The 22,741-nt window shown below is 39.7% G+C and overlaps 1 protein-coding gene across 1 annotated transcript in view; it reads right to left on the bottom strand.

The window, feature by feature from the left end:
* LOC140477203 (protein disulfide-isomerase TMX3-like) overlaps positions 1-22,741 on the bottom strand; it is a 139,021-nt gene that overhangs the window by 54,209 nt on the left and 62,071 nt on the right. Inside the window, exon 9 of the mRNA XM_072570687.1 lies at positions 20,478-20,544. Within this exon, the coding sequence (XP_072426788.1) occupies positions 20,478-20,544 (67 nt within the window). The remainder of the gene's footprint in view (positions 1-20,477; positions 20,545-22,741) is intronic.

Raw genomic sequence — 22,741 nt, 5'->3', positions numbered from 1 at the left:
CATGCAGGTTGAGTCTGTGATTAAGAAAGCGAATGCAATGTTGTCACTTATCTCAAGAGGGTTGGAATATAAAAACACCGTTGTGCTACTGAGACTTTATAAAGGTCTGGTTAGGCCCCATTTGGAGTACTGTGTCCAGTTTTAGTCCCCACACCTCAGGAAGGACATACTGGCACTGGAACGTGTCCAGCAGAGATTCACACGGATGATCCCTGAAATGGTAGGTCTAACATATGAGGAACGGCTGAGGATCCTGGGATTGTATTCATTGGAGTTTAGAAGATTAAGGGGAGACTTAATAGAGACGTACAAGATAATACATGGCTTGGAAAGGGTGGATGCTAGGAAATTGTTTCCGTTAGGTGAGGAGACTAGGACCCGTGGACACAGCCTTAGAATTAGACGGGGTAAATTCAGAACAGAAATGCGGAGACATTTCTTCAGCCAGGGAGTGGTGGGCCTGTGGAATTCATTGCCGCAGAGTGCAGTGGAGGCCGGGACGCTAAATGTCTTCAAGGCCGAGATTGATAGATTCTTGTTGTCTCGGGGAATTAAGGGCTACGGGGAGAATGTGGGTAAGTGGAGTTGAAGTGCCCAGCAGCCATGATTGAATGGCGGAGTGGACTCGATGGGCCAAATGGCCTAACTTCCACTCCTATGTCTTATGGTCTTACATACACAATAGAAAAGTCAGAAGTAATGCTACTAGTTATGTGAAAGAGCAAATAACTGATTATGTACTAAAAAATCAGAAGGCATTGTACCATATGAAACAAACATGTACAGATTTACTCTTCTCTCTCAATGTTAATGAACATATAATCAATACATGATTCGTTGAATAAGGCAGATCAGTATCTTATCTCTGAATAAGCCATGCCATAGTAATTAATTCACCTTATGAGCAATGAAAGTTATGTATAGAAATCTTGACTCAGGCACAAGGAAGCAACATTTAGTATAACCAAATTAGTTGATGCAGGTTACTGATATAACTGATGACACCAGAAGAAACGCCTGGTCAACAAGCATACCGCAACTTGAAAAGCATTTACAAGAACCAACAGCCCAAGGAGAGGAAATGTTTTATGTTTGACAAAAAACCAAAAGTAATCCAAACACAGCAACACAGCACATCTAAGTACATGAAAACTGAAAGAAATGCAAATCTGCACTCATGTTGCTATACAGCAAGAAAGCCATTAAAGTAAAGGCAGTGTTTTTTTCACACGGACCATGAATAAAAGTTTGAAGTGACAAAGAATGACTTATTAGCTGATAATCTCAATTCACCTTTTTAAGATTTTAGTGGGATCCATGGATGAAAAAACCACAAAATTAGGCTGAAGATTGCTCAGGATTGGCAATCATTTATAGCATTTCTACCACCCTCACCAATCTAATTCAGGACTCTCTGCTGTGGAGTTGGATTTCTGCCCACACTTCATGTGCCCCATTTATCTTGGTTGCATTCGGTTCTGAAGAATTTTCAATCGGAAATTAAGCATTCATAAACAGAAAAATAAGGCAAACTTCTTGATTCAAAACTATTTTTACATTTTCAAAACTAGTTAAACTATTGAGACCTACACATGTGCATAGAATTTATGCCCCAGAAACTCCTCCATAGTGAAGTGTTGGGTCTCACTTGGTGGCTGGCCCTAGTGCCTTCCATGCAAACTGCATAAAACAAGATTTCAGTTGTCTCCAGGCAGTTGCATGTCATTATGAAGCACCCATCCATATTTAGATCAGCACAATTTGCCAACAGAAAAGGTAATGACAAAAATGGCAAAGGAAACAAGATACAGCAAGCCATGCACTGGGGCAAGAACATAAATCATGGGCCCTGATGATGTTCCTGGCTCACATATCAATCTCAGCCCTCCCTAGCACAGGGTCCACAAGGCCCCAGTTATTGGGCCCTGATGTACCACCCCAGATAGGATGGCGTGAAAGAAGAGACACAAAGCTTAGCGAGTGATTTTAAAAAGAAGTCTTCACTCATGGGACATGGGCATGGCTGCTGGATTGACCCAAACTAAATACATTTCATAACTGGGGTAAAAGTCTCTTCTCTATATTTTGAAAGTCATAATCCAGTATTGCTGCCAATTTTAGATTTTAGACTCACAATGGGGGAAAAGGGAACTGAAAGAAAGTGAAGTGCTTCAGAATAGCAACAGAAAGTGTTCAAGAAGTGGCAATGATAGGTTGACTGGCATCAAAGAGATACCCACCCTTTTGCCACCACCTTAGAAACTAGGTTCTGGACAGTAAGAAAGGTCCATGGTTGATCTTCTTGTCCCACCGCCAACTAAAGTCCCTAAAAGGATCAATTAGCAACAACTCAAGAGCCCCATCCCACCAGGGCTGCAAGCCCAGAAACCCAGCCTCTTCCAGGGGATTGAAGGATGAAGTTCTGGAAGTGCCAGTTTGAATGGCCAGCAGCTCCAGCAAGGTGAGATGTTCTGCTCCTGGTTTGTAATTTCAGCACACTAATCCACTTCCTGATCCATGCAAATCTGATCAGACTTTTGACCAAGGTAGGCTCTGGATTTCTATCCAGGAAACTTTTAGACTTTGCTTAGCATGGGAAAATTTCACCCTCAGTAATGTTTTGATTTTTACTATGAGGTGTAGAAGAGTTAATATGATAAATAAGAATGGAAAGATACGTTTAGAATAAAAACCTTTATGAATACACATCACTCCAACTTAAATGCAAATGTAAGCAATTTAACAAATTTTAAAAGTATCAGTGACCCTTTTAGGAATAAAGACCTTCAGTTCACCACAGATTTTTTTTTAAAACCCCTCTTGTATAAACTGCAATACATACTGAAAAAGGCTGCTAAAGCTTGTTGTGGCATGCATTTCCTGACTGCATAATTAATGATTTTCGCTTTCATTTTGTAATGAAATGAAACACAGTTGATGTAATGGGACTTTCCCCAAAATGGATTACCCACATTTATATAAAAGCAGGTGGAACAGAACCTGTCACATGTCTCAAAGAACTCCTACTGCACTGACTGAAGAAATGCTGCTTATAATGTTGATATTTCACTTGTAAGTAACTCTTTTCATGTTTGATGTTTTTCACTTCAATTGAATTCCTGTTGATTTTTTTTAAAAAAGGAACACTCAAGATTGTTTTAAATCCAAAATAAATCAACAATTTATTCGCATTGTTTTCACTCTATCAGACTTAAAGTATTAGCTGTCGTTTTATGTTTGAATTAGAAATACAATATTTCTTCGCACTTGTGTAAACTCAATTTAATTATGAATTTAGAACAGAAAAGCTATTTTCTTTCGTACAGTGTTAATGATGACTAGGACAAGCATTCTTAAGTAGCAAACATTTCCAATTTTCAGAAGACATGCGTGGATAAACCCACATTTGGCAACCAGGAATAATTTTCCAACCGAACAGATTTTATCAAATCCTTTCCTGTAAATAATAATGAATCATTTCAAATAAAAGGCTGGAAAAACTCAGGTATGGTAGCACTAGTGGAGATATAAATAGAATTAATATCGAATATACGACTCTTTCAGAATTTTTTTTCTACAAAGTTTCATCTATTTTAAAAGTCAGCCCCAAATATGTTTGAGTAATACAGGTATGCAGCTAGGACTTCCATGTACCTACTGACTTTCCAATCACATTTAATAACAACAACCCAATAATTATTAACTTTACTAAAACTAAATTTTTATATAGCTACAGATTTTTGAAAATAGAATCTCTCAACAAATTTGAAAGTTAGTGGTTTTCAATGATTAAATTCTGCTGCATTAATTGATCTATTTTGCATCTGCAGGGGGTGTCACTGTCTGCACCCATTCACAGTATCTGTTGAGCACAATGCCATTAAGCAAAGAATTACTTTACAAGCAACCTGTCAAAAGAAAACTATAATCAACACTTTAAAGATGATTTCCTACAATCTGCCCCTTGATATAAAACAGGATGTAACAATAGTTAGCAACAACATCAAACTTTCTGTCGACTTTCTAACTGCAAATACCTCATTAGATGTCATTGAAGAATACAAAACATCAATTATCAAACAACTGCTATCCAGCTTGTCAAAACAAGGGTACAAACTTTATAAACACAAAGATCTTTTCAAGAAGCAACAGGACTACATGCTGGTACATCCCATGTGCTTGAAACAATGTTTATCATTAAAAAAGACATGGACTGCAGAACAACAAAAAGATATTCAGCTACTGAAATTGTAACTGAAAATACTGATTCCTGAAGGATGCGAACTAAAAACTCCGTACTTAAGCAAAACTCTGCCTTGAAGTTGAAGCAATGGAGCAAACTCTACTTTGAAATTCAAATAATGCCAAAACGCAAACCTAAGACTTCAGTTGATAATGCCTAATATACCCACGTTAAAATTGTTTAGTCAAATGGATTGTTCAGTTGATCTGTAGCTCCTTTTCTTCTGCCCTTTATGTATATCTGCTGTCAAGTGAAAATTGAGTGAATTTTCCACAGATCAAGCTGCCTTTGAATCCTCCCACTTCCTTCGGACCAAAGGGATAGCCATGGGCACCTGCACGGGCCCCAGCTTTTGCCTGCCTCTTCGTAGGATACGTGGAACCGTCGATCTTCCGCAGTTACACTGGCACCATCACCCACCTTTTCCTCTGCTACACTGATGTTGAGGTGGTGAACAGTTCATCAACTTCATTAATACCTTCCACCTTGACCTCAAATTCACCTGGACCATCTTGGACACCTCCCTCCCCTTTCGAGACCTCCCCATCTAAGTCTCCAGCAACCGACTCCCACAGCACTTAGAGAATGCACAGATCAGCTGGCAGAGGTCTTCATGGACGTCTTCAACCTCTCTCTGCAGCAGGCCACTATCCCTGCCTGCCTCAAGATGGCCAACATCACCCCTGTGCCAAAGAAAGCCCATACAGTATGTCTCAGTGACTACCGCTCAGTGGCCCTAACTTTGGTAGTCATGAAGTGCTTTGAAAGGCTGGGAATGGCATTAATCAACTCCAGCCTCCCCACTACCTTGACTCACTCCAATTTGCCTATCGGACCAACAGATTCACGTCAGATGCTATATCACTTGCCCTTCATTCCTCACTAGAGCATCTTGACACAAAGAACACCTACATAAGAATCCTACTCATTGACTACAGTTCAGCCTTCAACACTATTATCCCCTCGAGACTGATGACTAAACTTAGTGATCTCGGACTAAGCCCCACTCTCTGCAACTGGATGCACAGTTTCCTGACCCACAGGCCACAATCCGTGAAGACTGGGGACAATATTTCATCCTCACTAACACTCAACATTGGAGCCCCCCAGGGGTGCATACTGAGCCCCCTCCTGTACTCACTGTATACCCATGACTGCATCGCCAAATATCAGACTAATGCCATTTACAAGTTCGCTGATGACATCACCATAGTCAGTCGAATGTCAGATGGCGACGAAACAGATTACAGACGGGAGGTGGAAAACCTGGAAAAATGGTGCGCTGAGAACAAGCTAGCTCTCAATGCCGGCTAAACAAAGGAACTCATTACTGATTTTCGGCAGGATGTTACTCATGCCCCCCTACACATTAACAGCACAGAGGTGGAACAAGTGGAGAGTGACAAGCTCCTGGGACCAGTCATCCACAACAAGCTTTCTTGGACTCTTCATGTAGACGCACTGTTTACAAAAGTGCAACAACATCTCTTCTTGTTCAGGCAGATGAGGAAATTTGGCATAACGGCCATTACCCTTGCCAACATTAACTGTTGCGTCATTGAGAGCATTCTGTCTGGTATGGCAACTGTACCATTCAAGGTCAGAGATGGTTACAGAGAGTGATGAACTCGGCCTGGACAATCACAAAGGCCAATCTTCCATCTATAGAATCCATCTACCAGGCCTGCTGTCAAGGAAAGGCCGCCCAGCATTCTTAAAAATCCATCCCACCCTGGCAATGTTTTTCTACAAACTCTACCATCAGGGAGAAGGTACAGAAGCCTGAACACACGCACCAGCCGGTTTCAAAACAGTTTCTATCCTACTGTCGTTAGAATATTGAATGGCCTCACAAATTCTAAACATTTCCCTGTATCTGTGTTTTTTGTTTTTGCCGCTGTTTACCTATTATTTACTATGTTATTTAACTACATGATCTGCCTGTATTGCTCACAAGACAAAGCTTTTCACTGTGCCTCGGTATATATAACAAAAAATTCAATTCAATTCAGCTACCTGGACTACACCTCCTCCCACACCCCCTCCTGTAAAATCGCAATCCCTTACTCTCAATTCCTTCGCCTCTGCCGTATCTGCTCCTAGGAAAAGGAATTCCACTCCAGGATATCCTGGATGGCCTCCTATTTCAAGGATCACAATTTTCCCTCCCATGTAATCAACAATGCCTTCCAGTGTATCTCCTCCACTTCCTGCATGTCCTCCCTTGAACCCCCATCCCTCCAACTACAACAAGAACAGAATCCCCACCCCCCGGTTCCTCACCTCCAACCCCAATCATTTCTGGATACAGAACATTATCTTCCGACATTTCCGCTACCTACAATCAAACCCAACACCAGAGATATATTTCGTTCCCACCCCTATCTACGTTCCACAGAGACCATTCCCTGCATGACTCCTTCGTTAGGTTTCTCCGCCACCTCCCCCCCCACTCCGACCCACACACCCCCTCCATCACAAAATCTCACCCCCCTAACCCTGCCTCCACTCCCAGCACCTTCCCTTACCACCACAAGAGATGCAAAACTTGTGCCCACACCTTTCCCCCCATCTCTGTCCAAAGCCCCATTTTCACATTCAGCAGAGATTTTCCTCCACATCCAAACACCTAATCTATCGAGTTCTTTGCTCTTGGTGTGGTCTCCTCTGAGGAGACAGGATACCAACTCACAGAACATTTCAGGGAACATCTCTGGGATACATGCACCAAACAACCCCACTGCCCAGTGGCCGATCACTTCAACTCCCCCTCCCACTCTGCCAAGGACATGCACGTCCTGGGCCGCCTCCACCACCAAATCTAAGCCACCCAACGACCAGAGGACAAATGCCTTATCTTCCGCCTTGGGACCCTTTAACTACATGGTATCAACACTAACTTTGCCAGTTTCCTTGTCTCCCCTCGCTCCACCTCATCCCAGATCCAACCCTCCAACTCAGCACCGCCCTCTTGAACTGAGGTCCCTGTCCATCTTCATCACACTTATCCACTCCACCGTCCCCTATCACTATCACCCCCCAACTGCATCTACCTATTGCTTTCGCAGCTTCTTTCCCCCCCCAACCCTCACCCTCCTATTTATCTGTCAGCTTCCCCCCCCCCCCAATGAAGAGCTTATACCCGACATATCGATTCTCTTGCTCCTTGGATGCTGCCTGACCAGCTGTGCTTTTCCAGCACCACACTTTTCGACTCTGACTCTCCAACATCTGTGGTCCTCATGTTTTCCCAATTTACTACAGTACTCATATTTACACATAACAGAATGTACAATTTAAAATGTACTGTTGTTTTCTCATTTTCAATAAATAAACCATTAAATTCCTATAAGTCTAGCCTGTCCTCGAAGCGGTCTTTTGCGAAAAGAGTTCAGGTGAAATTTTATTTGGATTTGCCATTGCCGATGATGGAATGATAAGTACTACATGCATCACTTTCCATCTCTTACTTTTCCCATACAAATGCAATTTAAATTTTAAGTGCCAACAGTTTGCAGAGGAAACCTGAGATTCTGATGTGGAAGCAGCTTGCAGTGGTGAAACAGTTCTTGAAAATGCTGCAGGTTTTGTTGGGTTAAGGGAGCTTCCTGGTCAATCAGGGAATTTCTGCATCATAGCTACAACTTTGCTGCCCAACTCCATTCCAATAACACAAAAGCCTATGGAGAGCATAGAGGTGGCAGGGTGACTTCAAATTTAAATTACAGTGCTAAGTATCTCACACTATACTTAGTTCTTAAGTATCTCACACTATACTTAGTTCTTAAGTATCTCACACTATACTTAAAGTGGGTTCACTTTATTCATATGAGCATCACTGTTATTTGTTGAGACTAACTTGGTTGGAGAACAAAATGTACCAGCGCTCCTCACATTTAAAATGTATTGATGGCTACAGGGGAGTCAGGCATTTGCTTCATTAATGAGGAAACCATGTTGTGTTATTTCATTCATTCCTTTATTGAAAGCTCATGTTAATATCCAATCTGTACTCAAACGTATGTGGGATATGGCTGAACTGACAGGCTCAGTTGGCCCTCCCTTCAATGAATGCAAAGGATATTGTCCAAGATCACTCAGCAGGGATAATGAAATATTGTAGGTGAACTCAAAGTCCTGTGAGGACTTTCGTCAGCCACCACCCTGAGAAAGATGTATATTTAGATGGCACTGTCTTTTAGGTTCCTTATTTTCTTACCTTGACTGACTCACTCACTAGTGCCACCATAACCAGATGGCAGGCCCTATCCTTCACACCCCTGACATCACCCTGTGCCACAGTATAGATCTCTCTTCCACTGCTCTATGTACCATAGCCCCAACCTTTCAATTCCCAACCCTAATCCTTGCTGGTCCTGAGTCTTCCTGTAAGCTGCTACTCTCCTGCTCAGCTTTAACCAAAAAAAACTGCTTACTTCAGACAACAGCACAAAGCCACTAATATAGCCACCTTTAAACAAATGTGAAAGATTCTCATGTACCACTGAAGATCAACCCAATTTTAAAAGGTTTTACGCTAATAAGTAGTCATAGCTGACAAGACTATTAAAATATATTGTGAACCTGCCACAGAACGGCTAAGGCCTGACTTTTTGCTTATGTGCTGTGGACATAGGCTGTGAAGTTCTGATTTTTATGGTGCCAGTTGAGTTCCAGAACCTATCTAATTCAACTGCACCACACCCCACAACAGGATCTCCCTATAGCTTAATTTTAAATATCCCGATTTACAGAAATCCTCTGATAAATAAATTCACAAATTGCTGCCTTGTTCACACTTGAATACATTTTACAAAAGAATTTGGTTTGTCAATGATGTGATTAATTCAGGGACTTTGGGTACCAGTTGGTTTCAAACACAGGCTTTTCCCACAAAGACGCACCAAAAAGATACTAAAGAATGAAATGCATTTCATAAATCTCAAATGCAATGAATTAGTATGTAATCCAATGACTATTATGCAAATACAACTGTAATTTAGTAAGCAGCAAGACTTCACAAACAGCAAGATAAATCAACTTTTGAATGTACTGGCTTAAGATAAATGTAGATTTCAACACAAATAAATCAACAATTTCTCCCAAACTTTGCCAAAACAGTTTTACTATTCAGCTGGAGGAATGCAGCAGTCTGATTAAATGTTTGACAGTCCTGTGTTTCATCTCTACACTCCCCTCCTAACTCCTCAACTGCCTCCATCCTTCCGCTTCCCACACAAAAATACACCTCCAGACGAATGCTCCTCTGACTAGCCTCTTGTACATTCCATGTTCTCCCCAAGTCCATTATCCTGAGCAAACCACCAGCTGCCTAGCACACAAACAGAAAATAGGTACATGCACTACTCAAAAGTGCCAAATCTAGGTTCAGAACACACATCGTAGAGTTTATGTTAAACATGCTAAGCTTAAAGATCTAGTCAAAACGAAACAATACTGCTGAATTTGTTGAATTCTTCAAGCAGCAGATTACATGCAGAGTGAATGCACACTATTATGCCTTCACTACAGCAAAACACAGACAAAAAATATTTCTGGAACAATTAGTTTGACAGTAGCTTAATGTTAATAGAATCGATTTAACAGGACAGGATGTGGGTTCACACCCATGACTTTCTGCATCGCACATTTACTAATCTGCACATCTGTTACTTCACAACAAATGGGCAGAGGCCTGATGATTTCCGAGAATGGTCGAGTCATCTTGACATTTTCGAGAACAGATAGTGGAATCCTTGCTAATGTCAATGAAGGGTTTAGTGACTATTTTCAAAGTTCTTGGAAAACTGAGGTGCCCCAAAAAGGGGAACTATTAGGTCTGCATTGATTAGGATTTGTTAATGTGGATACAACTTAACAGTGATCATCAATAGTCAGGGATGTACGTTAATAAAAAAATGTTTGCTTAATTATGATGATTGTGGGTCTGGGAGGAAGAGTTCTTATTCTAGGGTCACAACATTTTTAGTAGCTTCAATTCTACTTTTCTCACACTCCTCTCTCACAAAAGGTGTTATCTGGCCAGAAAACGTTTTGGGTATGGTGCCCAAAAGGAACCCAAGGTGCAACTTTTGCACGCAGAGGGTGATGAGTACATGGAACAAGCTGCCACAGGTGGTCACAGAGGCAAATACAATTACAACATTTAAAAGCCATCTGGATAATAATATGAAGGGATTAAAGGGATATGGGCCAAATGCTAGGAAATGGGACTCGGTCAGTTTAGGATATCTAGTCATTGCAGATGACCTATATCATTGAATCAAATAATCCATACTGTGGAAACAGGCCATTTGGTCCAACAAGCCAACACCGAACCTCTGAAGCATAACCAACCCAAACCCATTCCACTAACTCATTACTCCACATATACCCCTGACTAATACACCTAACCTATACATCCCTGAGCACTATGGCAATTTAGCATGGCCAATTCATATAATTTGCAAATCTTTGGACTGTGGGTGGAATCCAGAGCACCCAAGGAAACCCATGCAGACATGGAGAGAATGTGCAAACTCCGCACAGACAGTCACCAGAGGCTGGAATCGAACCCGGGTCCCTGGCGCTGTGAGGCAGCAGTGCTAACCACTGAGCCACCGATCGAAAAGTCTGTTTCCACTCTGTACAACTTTATGACACTATAACTACCTGTGGAGGTGCTGTGGATGCCTGCGAAAGTGTGCAATATTTAAATAAAGCCTGATGCACAACTTCACATTACACAGAAAAAGGCAACTCTGATATAATCCAAACTGCCACATGATGCAGGAGTGTATGGTCATTTTAAAAGTCTTTCATGTGCCTGTTCACTCCCCATCTCTAACTTTCTCCAGCCCAAAATCCAATGCAAACACCCCACCTACTCCCACCATTAAGCTGGGAAAAATGTCTAGGTACTTTACAGAGATCTAGTTAAGCAAAATGGTGCTAAACAAAATAGAAGCAGTCTGAGGTGTGACAAAAAGCTTAGTTAAAAAGGAACATATTAATCATGATCTTAATATGGAGTGAGTCATAACTTTAGGTAGGTTATATTTCAAGTAGCAGTAATTGCCTGAGGACAGCGAGACTGAGACTAGAAACATACAAAGATGTCTATTAGTAAACTGGGGAATAACTTCCAGAGTCCCATTAAAATTTTAAGGACCTTGGCCCGAGCTTACCAAACTAGATTGTCATGCTAACCATAGAAAAGGAGAGTACACATGTAGCACAATTACACAAAAAATTGACATGTTTAAAAGATCAGTTTTTTTAAAGCCATCAGATTCAGCAGGACAATATTTCAAGCAAGTAACTCAATTAACCATACTGCATATTGTTACAACAATGCATTTGAGCTCGGCACAACTTTGAGCTTTTCTCCATCACCTTTGCCTATGCAACCAATTTTTTGTGAGGGGGGAGGTTTGAATTACATACACTGTGGATTTGAAACTTGTAGGTGATGGAGAGGCCTTGAGAACCAGATCATAAGTTACTGTTAAAAGAGTTTCCAACTTCTGATGTTCTTTTGTAAGCATCTGTCTTGTTCACTTATCTTTCTGGTCAATGGTGATCTTCAGGATATTGATATTAGCAGTGTTCGGTGAAAACGCACATTCCTTATTTAACACAGTAGTTCTATTCATAAAATCCACTAAATGAGAAAACTCACAGTGAATCATGAGATCCCACAAGAATCATTATTAAAGCCAGAATTTGGATTTCTGAACAGGAAAATGTCTGAAGGGAATGGATATACAACGTGAAATACTGTATTGTACATGTGCAGCACTGTATTCTGAGCTGAAATAACTTGCAAATCGAACCACTGAACATGAAAAATATTGCATAAATTTAAATTAGACAGTAACATAAAAAATGAAAGACAGGAAGAGCTTCTTTAAATATACAAAAAGGAATAGGGGCCAAATTAAAAAGCTCCACTACAGAATAAAGCTGGGAAAATAATCATGGGGAACCAGAAAATGGTTGAGGAGTTAGATAAAATGCACATAAAATGCACATATTTTCCATTAGCCTTCACAGTAACAGCATTAATAGCATTTCAAACATATCAAATCATTAAAGAGGGACAAGAAATAAATGCAGTAATTATCCCTAGAGACAAAAAGTACTAGCAAAACTAATAGGTCTAAACTCTTAGGTTCCCTGGACTTGATGTTGCATCCTAGAATATTAAAGGAAGGAGATACAGAGATAGTGGCTACACTGGTAGAATCCTTGGATTCTGGCAAAGTCCTACAGGATAGGAAAACTGTCAATGTAATAATTATTCAAAAAGGGAGATAAAAACAAGTAACTATTGGCCAATTAGCTTAACATCGGTCATTGGGAAAATGTTTCTATAAATGATGTAATAACAGCATTTAGAAGTACACAATATAATCAAACAGAGTCAACGTGGCTTCATGAAGGGATAATCATGCCTGTTAAATTTCCTAGAGTTATTTGAGGAGGTTACAAGCATATGATAGATAAAAGGTGAAGCAGCAGATGGATTATATTTGGATTGCTAAAATGTGTTCAATAAGGCACCACATATAAGGATAATGAATAAGATAAGAGCCCATGGCGCTGGGCACACTGTATTGGTGAAAGAGAACTGGTTAACAATTAAAAGGGGGCATTTCCAAGATGGCAAACTATAACTAGTTGAGAAGGATTAGTGCTGTGGTCACAATTATGTACAATATATTAAAACACTTAGATGACTGAAGTAAATGTAGTATCATCAAATGCTCAGATGACTCAAAAATAGGTAGGAAGCCAAAAAGTGGGGATGATATACAAAGTCTACAGAGGGATATAGACACATTAAATAAATAGACAAAAACCTGGCAAATGACTGTGGAAAAATGTGTTAGGCACCTTGGCAAAGAGCTGATCATTTAAATTTGGATTTGGGAGTCCCTGTGTATGAATTACAAAAAAAATCAGCATCGAAGTTCTGCTAATAATAGGGAAGGCAAATGAAATGTTGGCCTTTTATTTCAAAGGAAATGGAGTACAACAAAATGGAGGTTTTGTTAGAACTATACTTAACACTAGTCAGAAATCACCCAAAAAAGTTTTGGTACCCTTATCTAAAGAAAAGCGTACTTGCATTGGAAACAGTCCACAGAAGATGCACAAGACTTAGCTTGGGTACGGAGGGATCTTCTGTGAAGTTGAGTAGATTAGGCTTGTACTCATTGGGGTTTAGAAGAATGAGAGGAGATCTTATTGAAACATACAACACCTTAAGGTGCTTGACAAGGTAGGTACAAAAAAAGTTTGTTTCCCTTTTGGGAGAGTCTAGGACCAGAGGGCATAATGTCAGAAGAAGGGGTCACCTGATTCAGATAGAGATGAGGAAGAATTTCTTCTCAGAGGATAGTGGATCAGTGGAATTCTTTATCATGCTATCAAGGCTGGGTGATCAAGTGTATTGAAAACGGAGATAAATAGATCTTTAATTATTAAGAGGACCAAGCATTATGGGAATAATGAAGCAAAGTAGAGTTGAGGATGATCAAATTAGTCATGAACGGCAGAACAGACTTGATAGGCTGAATGGTCTTTCGCTGCTCCTATATTTCACTGTCTTCTGGTTAGAGAAGGTTTACTAGATTGATACCTGAATGAGCATGTTGTCTTATATTACTAGAAACCATCAGATAGACTGGACTTGTTTTCATTAGAGTTTAGAAGTAATTTAATTGAAGTTTACTAAGATTATGATCATGATGGTTCCCAATTGGATTTAGAAAGGACATGTACTCTTAATGATGAGTCCAGAGCTATACTACAAATTCAAATGTTCATGCAAGTACTGAGAAGCCCTGCTCCTTGGTCACAAACTCTACCCTTGATGGTTGTTCTAAGTTGAATCTTTTGAGACAGATTGCAATCTTGGTGTCATATTTCACCCTGAACTAAGATCCCAAGTACATACTAACTCAATCATCCAACATAATAATTCTATTTACTTCTATAACACTGCCCAACACCCTGCCTCGCCCACGATCATCATGCATGCCTTTGTTAACACTACACTTGCATGTTTCTCTGTCTCCTGGCCTCCTGCTCACTACCTCTCCACTTATGCAAAATGCATTTCATTATTTTAACTTTGATTTAAAGTTAATTCAGCAAATAATATATCAGCTCATCTCAAAAACCAATAAATGCCACAGACTTATTCTCAAGTTGTCTAATATCCCAGATATTCAGCAGAGGTTCACATATAATCTTGTGACCAATTTATTCCTCAGTCAGCCTTTGAGAAGATTTATACAACACATGAAGGCATTAGAAAAACACAATATCCACAACAAAGTGCAGCCTTAGTATACCCACAACATACTATCATCAAATAGCTGCTAGGCAACAAAGCTCCATTCCAGCATGAAAAAGGTGTATAATTCATTCGCAGGAGGTTCAATTGCATTGAATCTCATTAGTCCAGTATCTATAGTAGACAACGTTTGGCATTTCCTCAGTGTTCTCTTTTATTACCAAAAAAAAGCACAGAAGCTTACAGATGTTTTTTCCCATTTATTCTAAAATTGCATGATTTCAAAATAATACTGACCATGGTGATTCACAGAAATTTTCCAACAAAATTCAAAAGGTTGATTTATTATATTTTTTTAAAAAATCACCATACAGTTTATCATGTGGATGCATATGATCTCAGAGTTTTAATAAAATTGTGGATGTATTAGTATTTCATAACTCAGGAGGTAGTGCCTACTGTTTTACTGAACATTTCATTATCTTAAGAATATATGAAGCATCACCATACAGGAGTTAAACCTGAAGACCAACACTGTAACTGACTGTATATTTTAACTGCATGTGTTCAAAAGTGTTGACCAAAATGAAGGTCTGATTAATTTCCAGTAGTGACACATTAGTATGGATTATTATGATAAAGGTGTATTATATTTCAGGAATTTGGAATCTTAAAATAAAGATAGATGGATTTTAGTTTCAGTTTTGTGGAGAGAATTGTTTTGCTTTTTTAAGAGGTCAGAAATTCATTTGGAACAATGAACTAACTAAAATATTTTCAAGAAAACATGCTGAGCAGGATAACTAGGATGCCAACTGATGAATGGTTTACAAACTTGAACCAAGATAAAGAAAGCAGGCAAGGGTCCATGAGTAATATGAGCTCATTTCAAAAGATATACATTGAAGAGACTACTTTTAACCAAGCAGGAGTTTTCTTATTTTATGAAAACAAAGCTGTGAGATTTTGTGTAGAAGCTTTCAAGCTGTAAGGGGAAGAAAATGATCAGAGTAAGGTAGGAGTGACACTTCGCTAGAATGGAGTATCCATAAAAGGATATTTGCTGGGAAACACTTGCAACTTTGTTTTGCTGTTAATATTAGGGTCTTTCTACATTGTATTTTATTGTACATATATAGTTTAGTTTTGTATGCAATACACTTGTGGTTATCAGTACTTAATGTACTAATGGAGCCTTGTATGAATGTGCTCAGGAACTAATCACCCCAACAGTCAACCATGAAAATTTAAGCTTATGATTTATGAAGTTGAGCTTCACTCAGGAATTTGACTCGTCCAGTACTGAGATCATAAATTGTGGTTCTTGGTGGGATAATATTCAGTGCATTTAACACAGATCTGTGAATCTTTGAATAAACAGCTAAGTGAAGGAATGTAAAATAGGAATGGTGTTAGAATCAGAATCACAGAAACAGACCCTTTGGTCCAAGTTGTCAATGCCAACCAGGTTTCCTCAACTGAACTAGTTCCATCCAGTATTTGGCCTGCAAATCTCTCTAAATCTTTTCTATCAGTGTACCTGTCCAAAAGCCTTTTAAATGCTCTAATTATTTTCATCTCTACCACTTCCCTCTGGCAGCTCATTCCATATATGCACCTTCCTCTGTTTGAAAATGTTGCCCCTCAGGTTCCTTTTAAATCATGCCTCTCTCACTTTAAACTTATGCCGTTGAGTTTTGGATTCCCCTACCCTGGGGAAGAAACCTTGGCTATTCACCTTATCTTTACTCATGATTTTATAAACCCATATAAAGGTCACCCCTCAGCCTCCTAAACTCCACAAAAAAAGATCCCAGTTTATCCAGCTTCTCCTTATAAATCAAACCCTCCAGTCTCAGTAAAATCCTGATAAACTTTTTCTGCAACACTTCCAATTTAATAGCATCCTTCCTAAAACAGTGTGAACAGAATTGTACCCAAAACTCCAAATGGGGCTTACCAATGTTTTGACAGCTGAAACATGATGTCCCAATTCCTGTACTCAATGTTCTGACCAATGAAGGCAAGTGCGCCAAATGGTTTCTTCATCATCCTGTCTACCTTTGATGCCACTTTCAAAGAACTATGTACATCCACGCCTTAGATCTCTCCGTTTGACAACTCTCTCCAGGGCCCTACCATTAATTGCCAAGGTCCTACCCTGGTTTGTCTTACCGAAATGCAACACCTTGCATTTATCAAAATTAAACTCAATCTATCAACCCTTGGCCCAATGGCCTATCTGATCAAGATGCTGTTGTACTCTTAGATAACCTTCTTTACTGTCCACTATATCAGCAGCTTTGGTGTCATCTGCAAACTTACTAACCGTGCCTCCAATATTCTCATCCAACTAAATGTTTGTATAAATAACAAACAGTAGTGGACCCAGCACCGATTCTTGTAACATACCATGGTCACAGGCTTCCAGTCTAACAACCACCCTATACCACAACCCTCTGTCTCCTATGTCAAGTCAATTTTGCAACCAACTGGCTCGCTCTCCCTAGATCCCAGGTGACCTAACCTTACTAACCAGTCTACCATGCAGAATCTAGCTAAAGTCCATATAGACAGCAACTACTGCTTTGCCTTCAATCTATCTTCTTGGTCACTTCTTCCAAAATCTCAACCAAGTTTGAGAGATTCAATTTCCCATGCACAAAGCCAATACGGATTATCCAAAATGACATCTTATCTTTCTAAACGCACGCAGATCCTGTCTTTCAACAACTTATTCGCCACTGACATTATGCTCATCAGTCAGTTGTTCCCTGGCTTTTCCTTGCAGCCTTTCTTAAACAATGGCACAATGTTAGCCACCCTCCAAGTCTTCCGGTATCTCACCAGTGGCTATTGATGGTACAAGTATCTCTGCTAGGAGTGCCATAATTTCTTTCCTAGCTTCCCACAACGTCCTGGGATACACTTAATCAGGTCACAGGGGTTTATCTATCTTTATGCGTTTTAAGACCTTGAGCACCTCCTCTTCTTTAATGCGGATTCTTCAAGATATCATTTATTTCCCGGAGTTCCCGACCTTACATGTCTTTTTCCACAGTAAATATTGATGTGGATCTCACTAATCTCCTGTGGTTCCACACATCGATGGCCTCTTTGATTTTTAAGGGGCCCTATTTTCTCCATATGTTGCCATCAGGACAATTCTGAAGAGCACCAATGTAAAGGGAAAAAATATACTCAGAGTTGAAAGCTGATTGAGAATCAAACCATTGAAGATTGAATGTTTTATTTCCGAGAGATATATATTCCCTTATTTGTCTAATCAAGGAGGTAAGCAAATAATGAGCCAATGGTGCAAGTCAGTCGCTGACTGATGATACAATGTCTTCCATTGGAGCTAAAAAAAGGAGAAAATATGAATTGGAGGCATATACAAAGGTTATATAATTGAACCAGTTTGCACAGTTGGATTAAAAAGTGATTTAGAAAATGGAAAGGTGTAATTTGATGGGTACAACAGATCAGTATAGAAAAAAAAAATCTATCTTGGGAGAAGGGCCTTGTTGGTTCAAAAACATTGGCCTCACAGAGGGTGATGGGGCAACCAGCTGAAGTAAAGGAAATTCAGATGCTAATCACAGAATTCCTAAAGTGTGGAAAGAGGCCGTTCAGCCCATCAAGTCTGAACAGAACCTTTGAACAGCATCCCACCAGATCCAGCCCTCACCAACTCATCTCCACATTTTACCATGACTAATTCATCTAGCATGCATTATAGAACAATTTAGCATGGCTAATCACCTTAACCTGCATACCTTTGAACTCTGGAAGGAAATTAGAGCACCTGACAGAAACACAGACACTGGGAAAATGTCCAAATTCACAGTCACCTAAGACTTGAATCAATCCTGGGTCTCTGGTGCTATGTGGGAGCAGTGCTAAAGTTTGTGCCACAATGCAGGAACATTCTAGATTGTTTCCTGACTAGATTGTAGGTTAACGCAATTAAACAAAAGGAGGAGTCTACAAAAAGGAGATGGCTTGGAAATTCTGTTACCTGACAATTTTCAAAAGCTGAAACACAAATGATAAAGGTGAAGATGAGTTGACATGCTTAACCTATCTTTGTTCATTATAAATGCAACAGAAGCATTCTGAATTGGCAGAGCTATATCAAACCGCCTACTCAAAAACTGAATCGGAACCAATACCAAAACTATTATTTAAAAACCAAATGTGTTAGTGAGAGAACGGAAACCAACTCAAATACTACCCAAAGCAGAACTGGCTGTAGAATTAGAACTAGCTTTAGTGTCACATACTCAAGTCAGTACAGCGAAAAGTTTATAAATCATCACTTACAGCACCACCTTAGGTACAAAGGTACCTAGGTACAGCTTCTTCAATTACAAGATTAGTTTCAGGGTAACAATGTTACCACCACATGGCACCATCTTAGGTACAGGATGCCTAAGTACAATCCTTAGTTACAGAATAGAGAAAAGAAGAAAAAAATAGTTACATTACAGCTATACACAGTATAACCATTATACCAGTATACAGTAGTCCATTAAGTGGTAGTCTCATCTGAATACAGTCAGTTATTTCATAGGTTTAGAAAGAATGCTTAAAGTTGTGGCGCTATAATTGCATTACAGTCAACACACGTTAAAAGCTTACTCTGTAGAAACAGTATCCCCAATTTATCAACCGTGTTATAGCAAATTCCTATTGATGAAACACATATTATAACAGAATGACCAATACTGTAATGATATTTCATGAGTGGCTCAGGAAATTCCACTGGCAGCTCAGTTAGGCATGAGGAAAGTGCAGGCTCAAATACTAACACATTTTAATGGCCAGAATTGCATAAAGTTGTAGTGAAATTTTGCTATTATGTCCCACAACACACCCAGAAATCCTAACCACACTACCACACAAAGACATTTCCGAGTTGATTACCACACTACTCCACAAGCCTACAACACACTGAAACAGCTACTGATGAACCTGAAGGACTCTATACCAACAACCTGCAAAACTAATGCCATTTACAAAATAGGATGCAAGGAGTGTAACAAACACTACCTCGGACAGACAGGCAGAAAACTAGCCACCAGAATACATAAACACCAACTCGCCACCAAAAGACATGACCCACTATCACTAATATCCTTACATACAGATGAAGGACACCACTTCAACTGGGACAACACATCCATCCTCCCACAGGCTAACCAAAAACATGCACGGGAATTCCTAGAGGCCTGACATTCAAACTAGAACTCCACCAATAAACACTTCGATTTGGACCCCATTTACCAACCTCTGAGAAAAGGAACCAGAAATGATATCGCCCACCTTAACAGACCAAGACACAAACAGAAATCAGGACAGAACACCAGTGCTTCATCAGAGGCTCACTGATGATGTTACCTAGCATGGTGACGAAACATCTGAAAACAAACCTTTCAGCTCAGCGAGCAAACTTACCATCTGATTATGTGTTATGTTGGAATTAAATTGTTTATACTGACCATTTGGCTGTGTTCAGCCTAACCTGGGAAGAACATGCACACAACTTTAATAAATAACTTAATTGGTCACAAAGTGCCAAACTGGTCATAAGTTTGGCCAAAAAGTGAATTTACCAAAGTGACTTATTTGCACTAAACTATTGGATGAGGTCAATTATTCCCCAGGAGCAAAAATAAGGGCAATCCTGGATTTTCAGACCAGAGGCCACTAATGATTTGAGTTCAGTTCAGAAGAATCAGGCTTTTTGATTCAGAAACCAGTTTCACGCAAGCAGAATATTAATAAGGTATAGACATCATGCATCTTTGTATGGATGCGAAGGGAAACATGCTAAGTCCTAGTTCATCAATTTTAGTTTTAGCATCATCGCCCCATCATTTCTCCCCACAATAACAGATATACAGACATGCTTTCTGGACTCACCATCATATGTGTAGTAGGTTCCATCTTTGAACACCAACACAGCAGGAAGTTCTTGGACAGAGACATCCTGGTAGAAAAGCATCACCACAAACATTTACAAACTGTCCAAAATCATTCTCAGTGGTATTATACTGATAGATGAAGAGTATCTAATCAACCTGGTTGTTATTTGAAGCAAGTAGGTCTGGATCAAATGTGAACATGTCCCCTCTTGAAATAACATTTAAACTTTTCTATTTGAGATTTATCTTGTTGTAAGTTGTGGACTTTGTTAAGTATGAATTCATTGCTGTATTTCCTTAACTAGTTCATTTTTTGCTGAATTACAAGGTCGGCTTGAGGAGCCAAATGGTGAAGTTTTGTGCTTTTATGGCTCACGAAAGCTCCTGCACATTTTGGTGTTAATTTTCTGTGTGGTTACACATTTTCTCCACAATCTCCTACAACATCAACAGCCAAAGGGCAATTATTCACAAGTCTCTTCCTACAATCATCTTATCAGTGGTGACATTAGTCTTGGCTAATTGGGCAGAGATAGTGTGTAACTGCAGGAAAACCATTCAGGATAGATGTAATTTCAACCAAGAGTAGCCCTGGATTCCAAATATAGATATTTTGATCAGTTAATTCAGACATGTTATGATACACCTCTGAAGCAGATGGGACTTGAACCTGGGCTTTTTTGCCACTGAGGTAGGGACACTACAATTGAGCCATGACAGCCCTTAATGTTTTAAATCCACCATCAACTTCTCTGCTCTACTAACTGAGATACAGTATATAGAAAGCTGGCCCCAAATATATGCTTAAATGTAAGCCAATTATTGCATCCTAAAAAAACCCTTTCATATTGGCTTTATAGGCATTAGAACTCCAATATTACACTAAATATTCAAATTAATGAAAAATCTAAATACTTTCCACTTGCCAGGTATAAAGAATATCCAGGGATCTTCAAGGACAAGTGAGAACAGTATTGGAGTTTTTTTTTATTCATTCACAAGATGAAGGCATTGCTGACTAGGCAGCATTTAGTGCCCATCCCTAATTGCCCATAGGGCAATTAAGAGTCAGCCAGATTGTTGTGGGTCTGGGGTCACATGGGCCAGGCAAGGATGACAGTTTCCTTCCCTAAGGGACATTAGTGAGCCAGATGGGTATTTTCGACAATCAACAATGGATTCATGGTCATTATTAGACCCTTAATTTCAATTTCTTTTATTATTGAATTCAAATTCCAAAACCCGGGTTCGAACATTATCTGGGTCTCTGGATTAACAGTCCTGCAATAACACTACCAAGACATCACCTCCGCAGTTTAACCAACTAAAAACACCCAAGTGCACTAGCAATGTTATTGTTGCTTGTCCAACTGCTGATGTGAGAAACTCAAGTTGGGTGAGAGTGATCTCAGTTCTCAGTGACAAAATTGCATCTCAATTCCCAATAAACTGCAGTCCAATTAGCCAATTACCATGAAAACCTTAAAGTACTGGATCGCCTCACTAGTTTAGGTATACAGTTAGGGGCCTACTGCAGGGATCACTTCAAACTGAATCTTGGTAAAGCCCTTGTTGTACAAAACTAGTGACTCTGCCTTTGAACCAGGAGGCCTGGGTTCAAGTCCCACCTGCTCCAGAGTTCTCTCAAGCAGACGGATTGCAAAATATCCCTAAATTCAATCTTGTCTATCCAAACAACTTGAACGAAACATACAATCCTCTCAAAGAATAAGCTCCAACAAAAGTAGAGAGTGTGGTGTTGGAAAAGTACAGCAAGTCGGGCAGCATCAGAGGAGCAGGAGAATCGATGTTTCAGGCATAAGCTCTAAGTTTATGTCCAAAGGGACCAAGATCTGGTTGTTCATAATGTTGATGAAGGGCTTATGCCCGAAACATCAGTACTTCTGCTCCTCGAATGCTGCCTGATGTGCTGTACTTTTCCAGCACCACACTCTTGACTCTGGTCTCCAGCATCTGCAGTCCTCACATTCTCCAACAAAAAGTAGCCAATATGGATTTTTAAAAAAATAAATACAGACATGGGCTTTGTGCTCAAATCTTTGCTACCATGTTATGCAGCTCTAAAGTAATTAGTAAAGCACATGGAATCCTGGGCTTTAAGTACAAAGGTCACAAAGCTTTGCTAAACTGAAATGAAACACCACTTTAACTACAGCTTGAATACTGTGTATGCAGACCATAACTGAGGAAAGGCATCAAGGCTTTAGAGAGAGATTTATTAATGTTCTAGCGATAAACAAC

Source organism: Chiloscyllium punctatum, chromosome 5, assembly GCF_047496795.1.
Source record: "Chiloscyllium punctatum isolate Juve2018m chromosome 5, sChiPun1.3, whole genome shotgun sequence".
Taxonomy (NCBI): Eukaryota; Metazoa; Chordata; class Chondrichthyes; order Orectolobiformes; family Hemiscylliidae; genus Chiloscyllium; species Chiloscyllium punctatum.
This window is presented reverse-complemented; position numbering and strand designations above follow the sequence as displayed.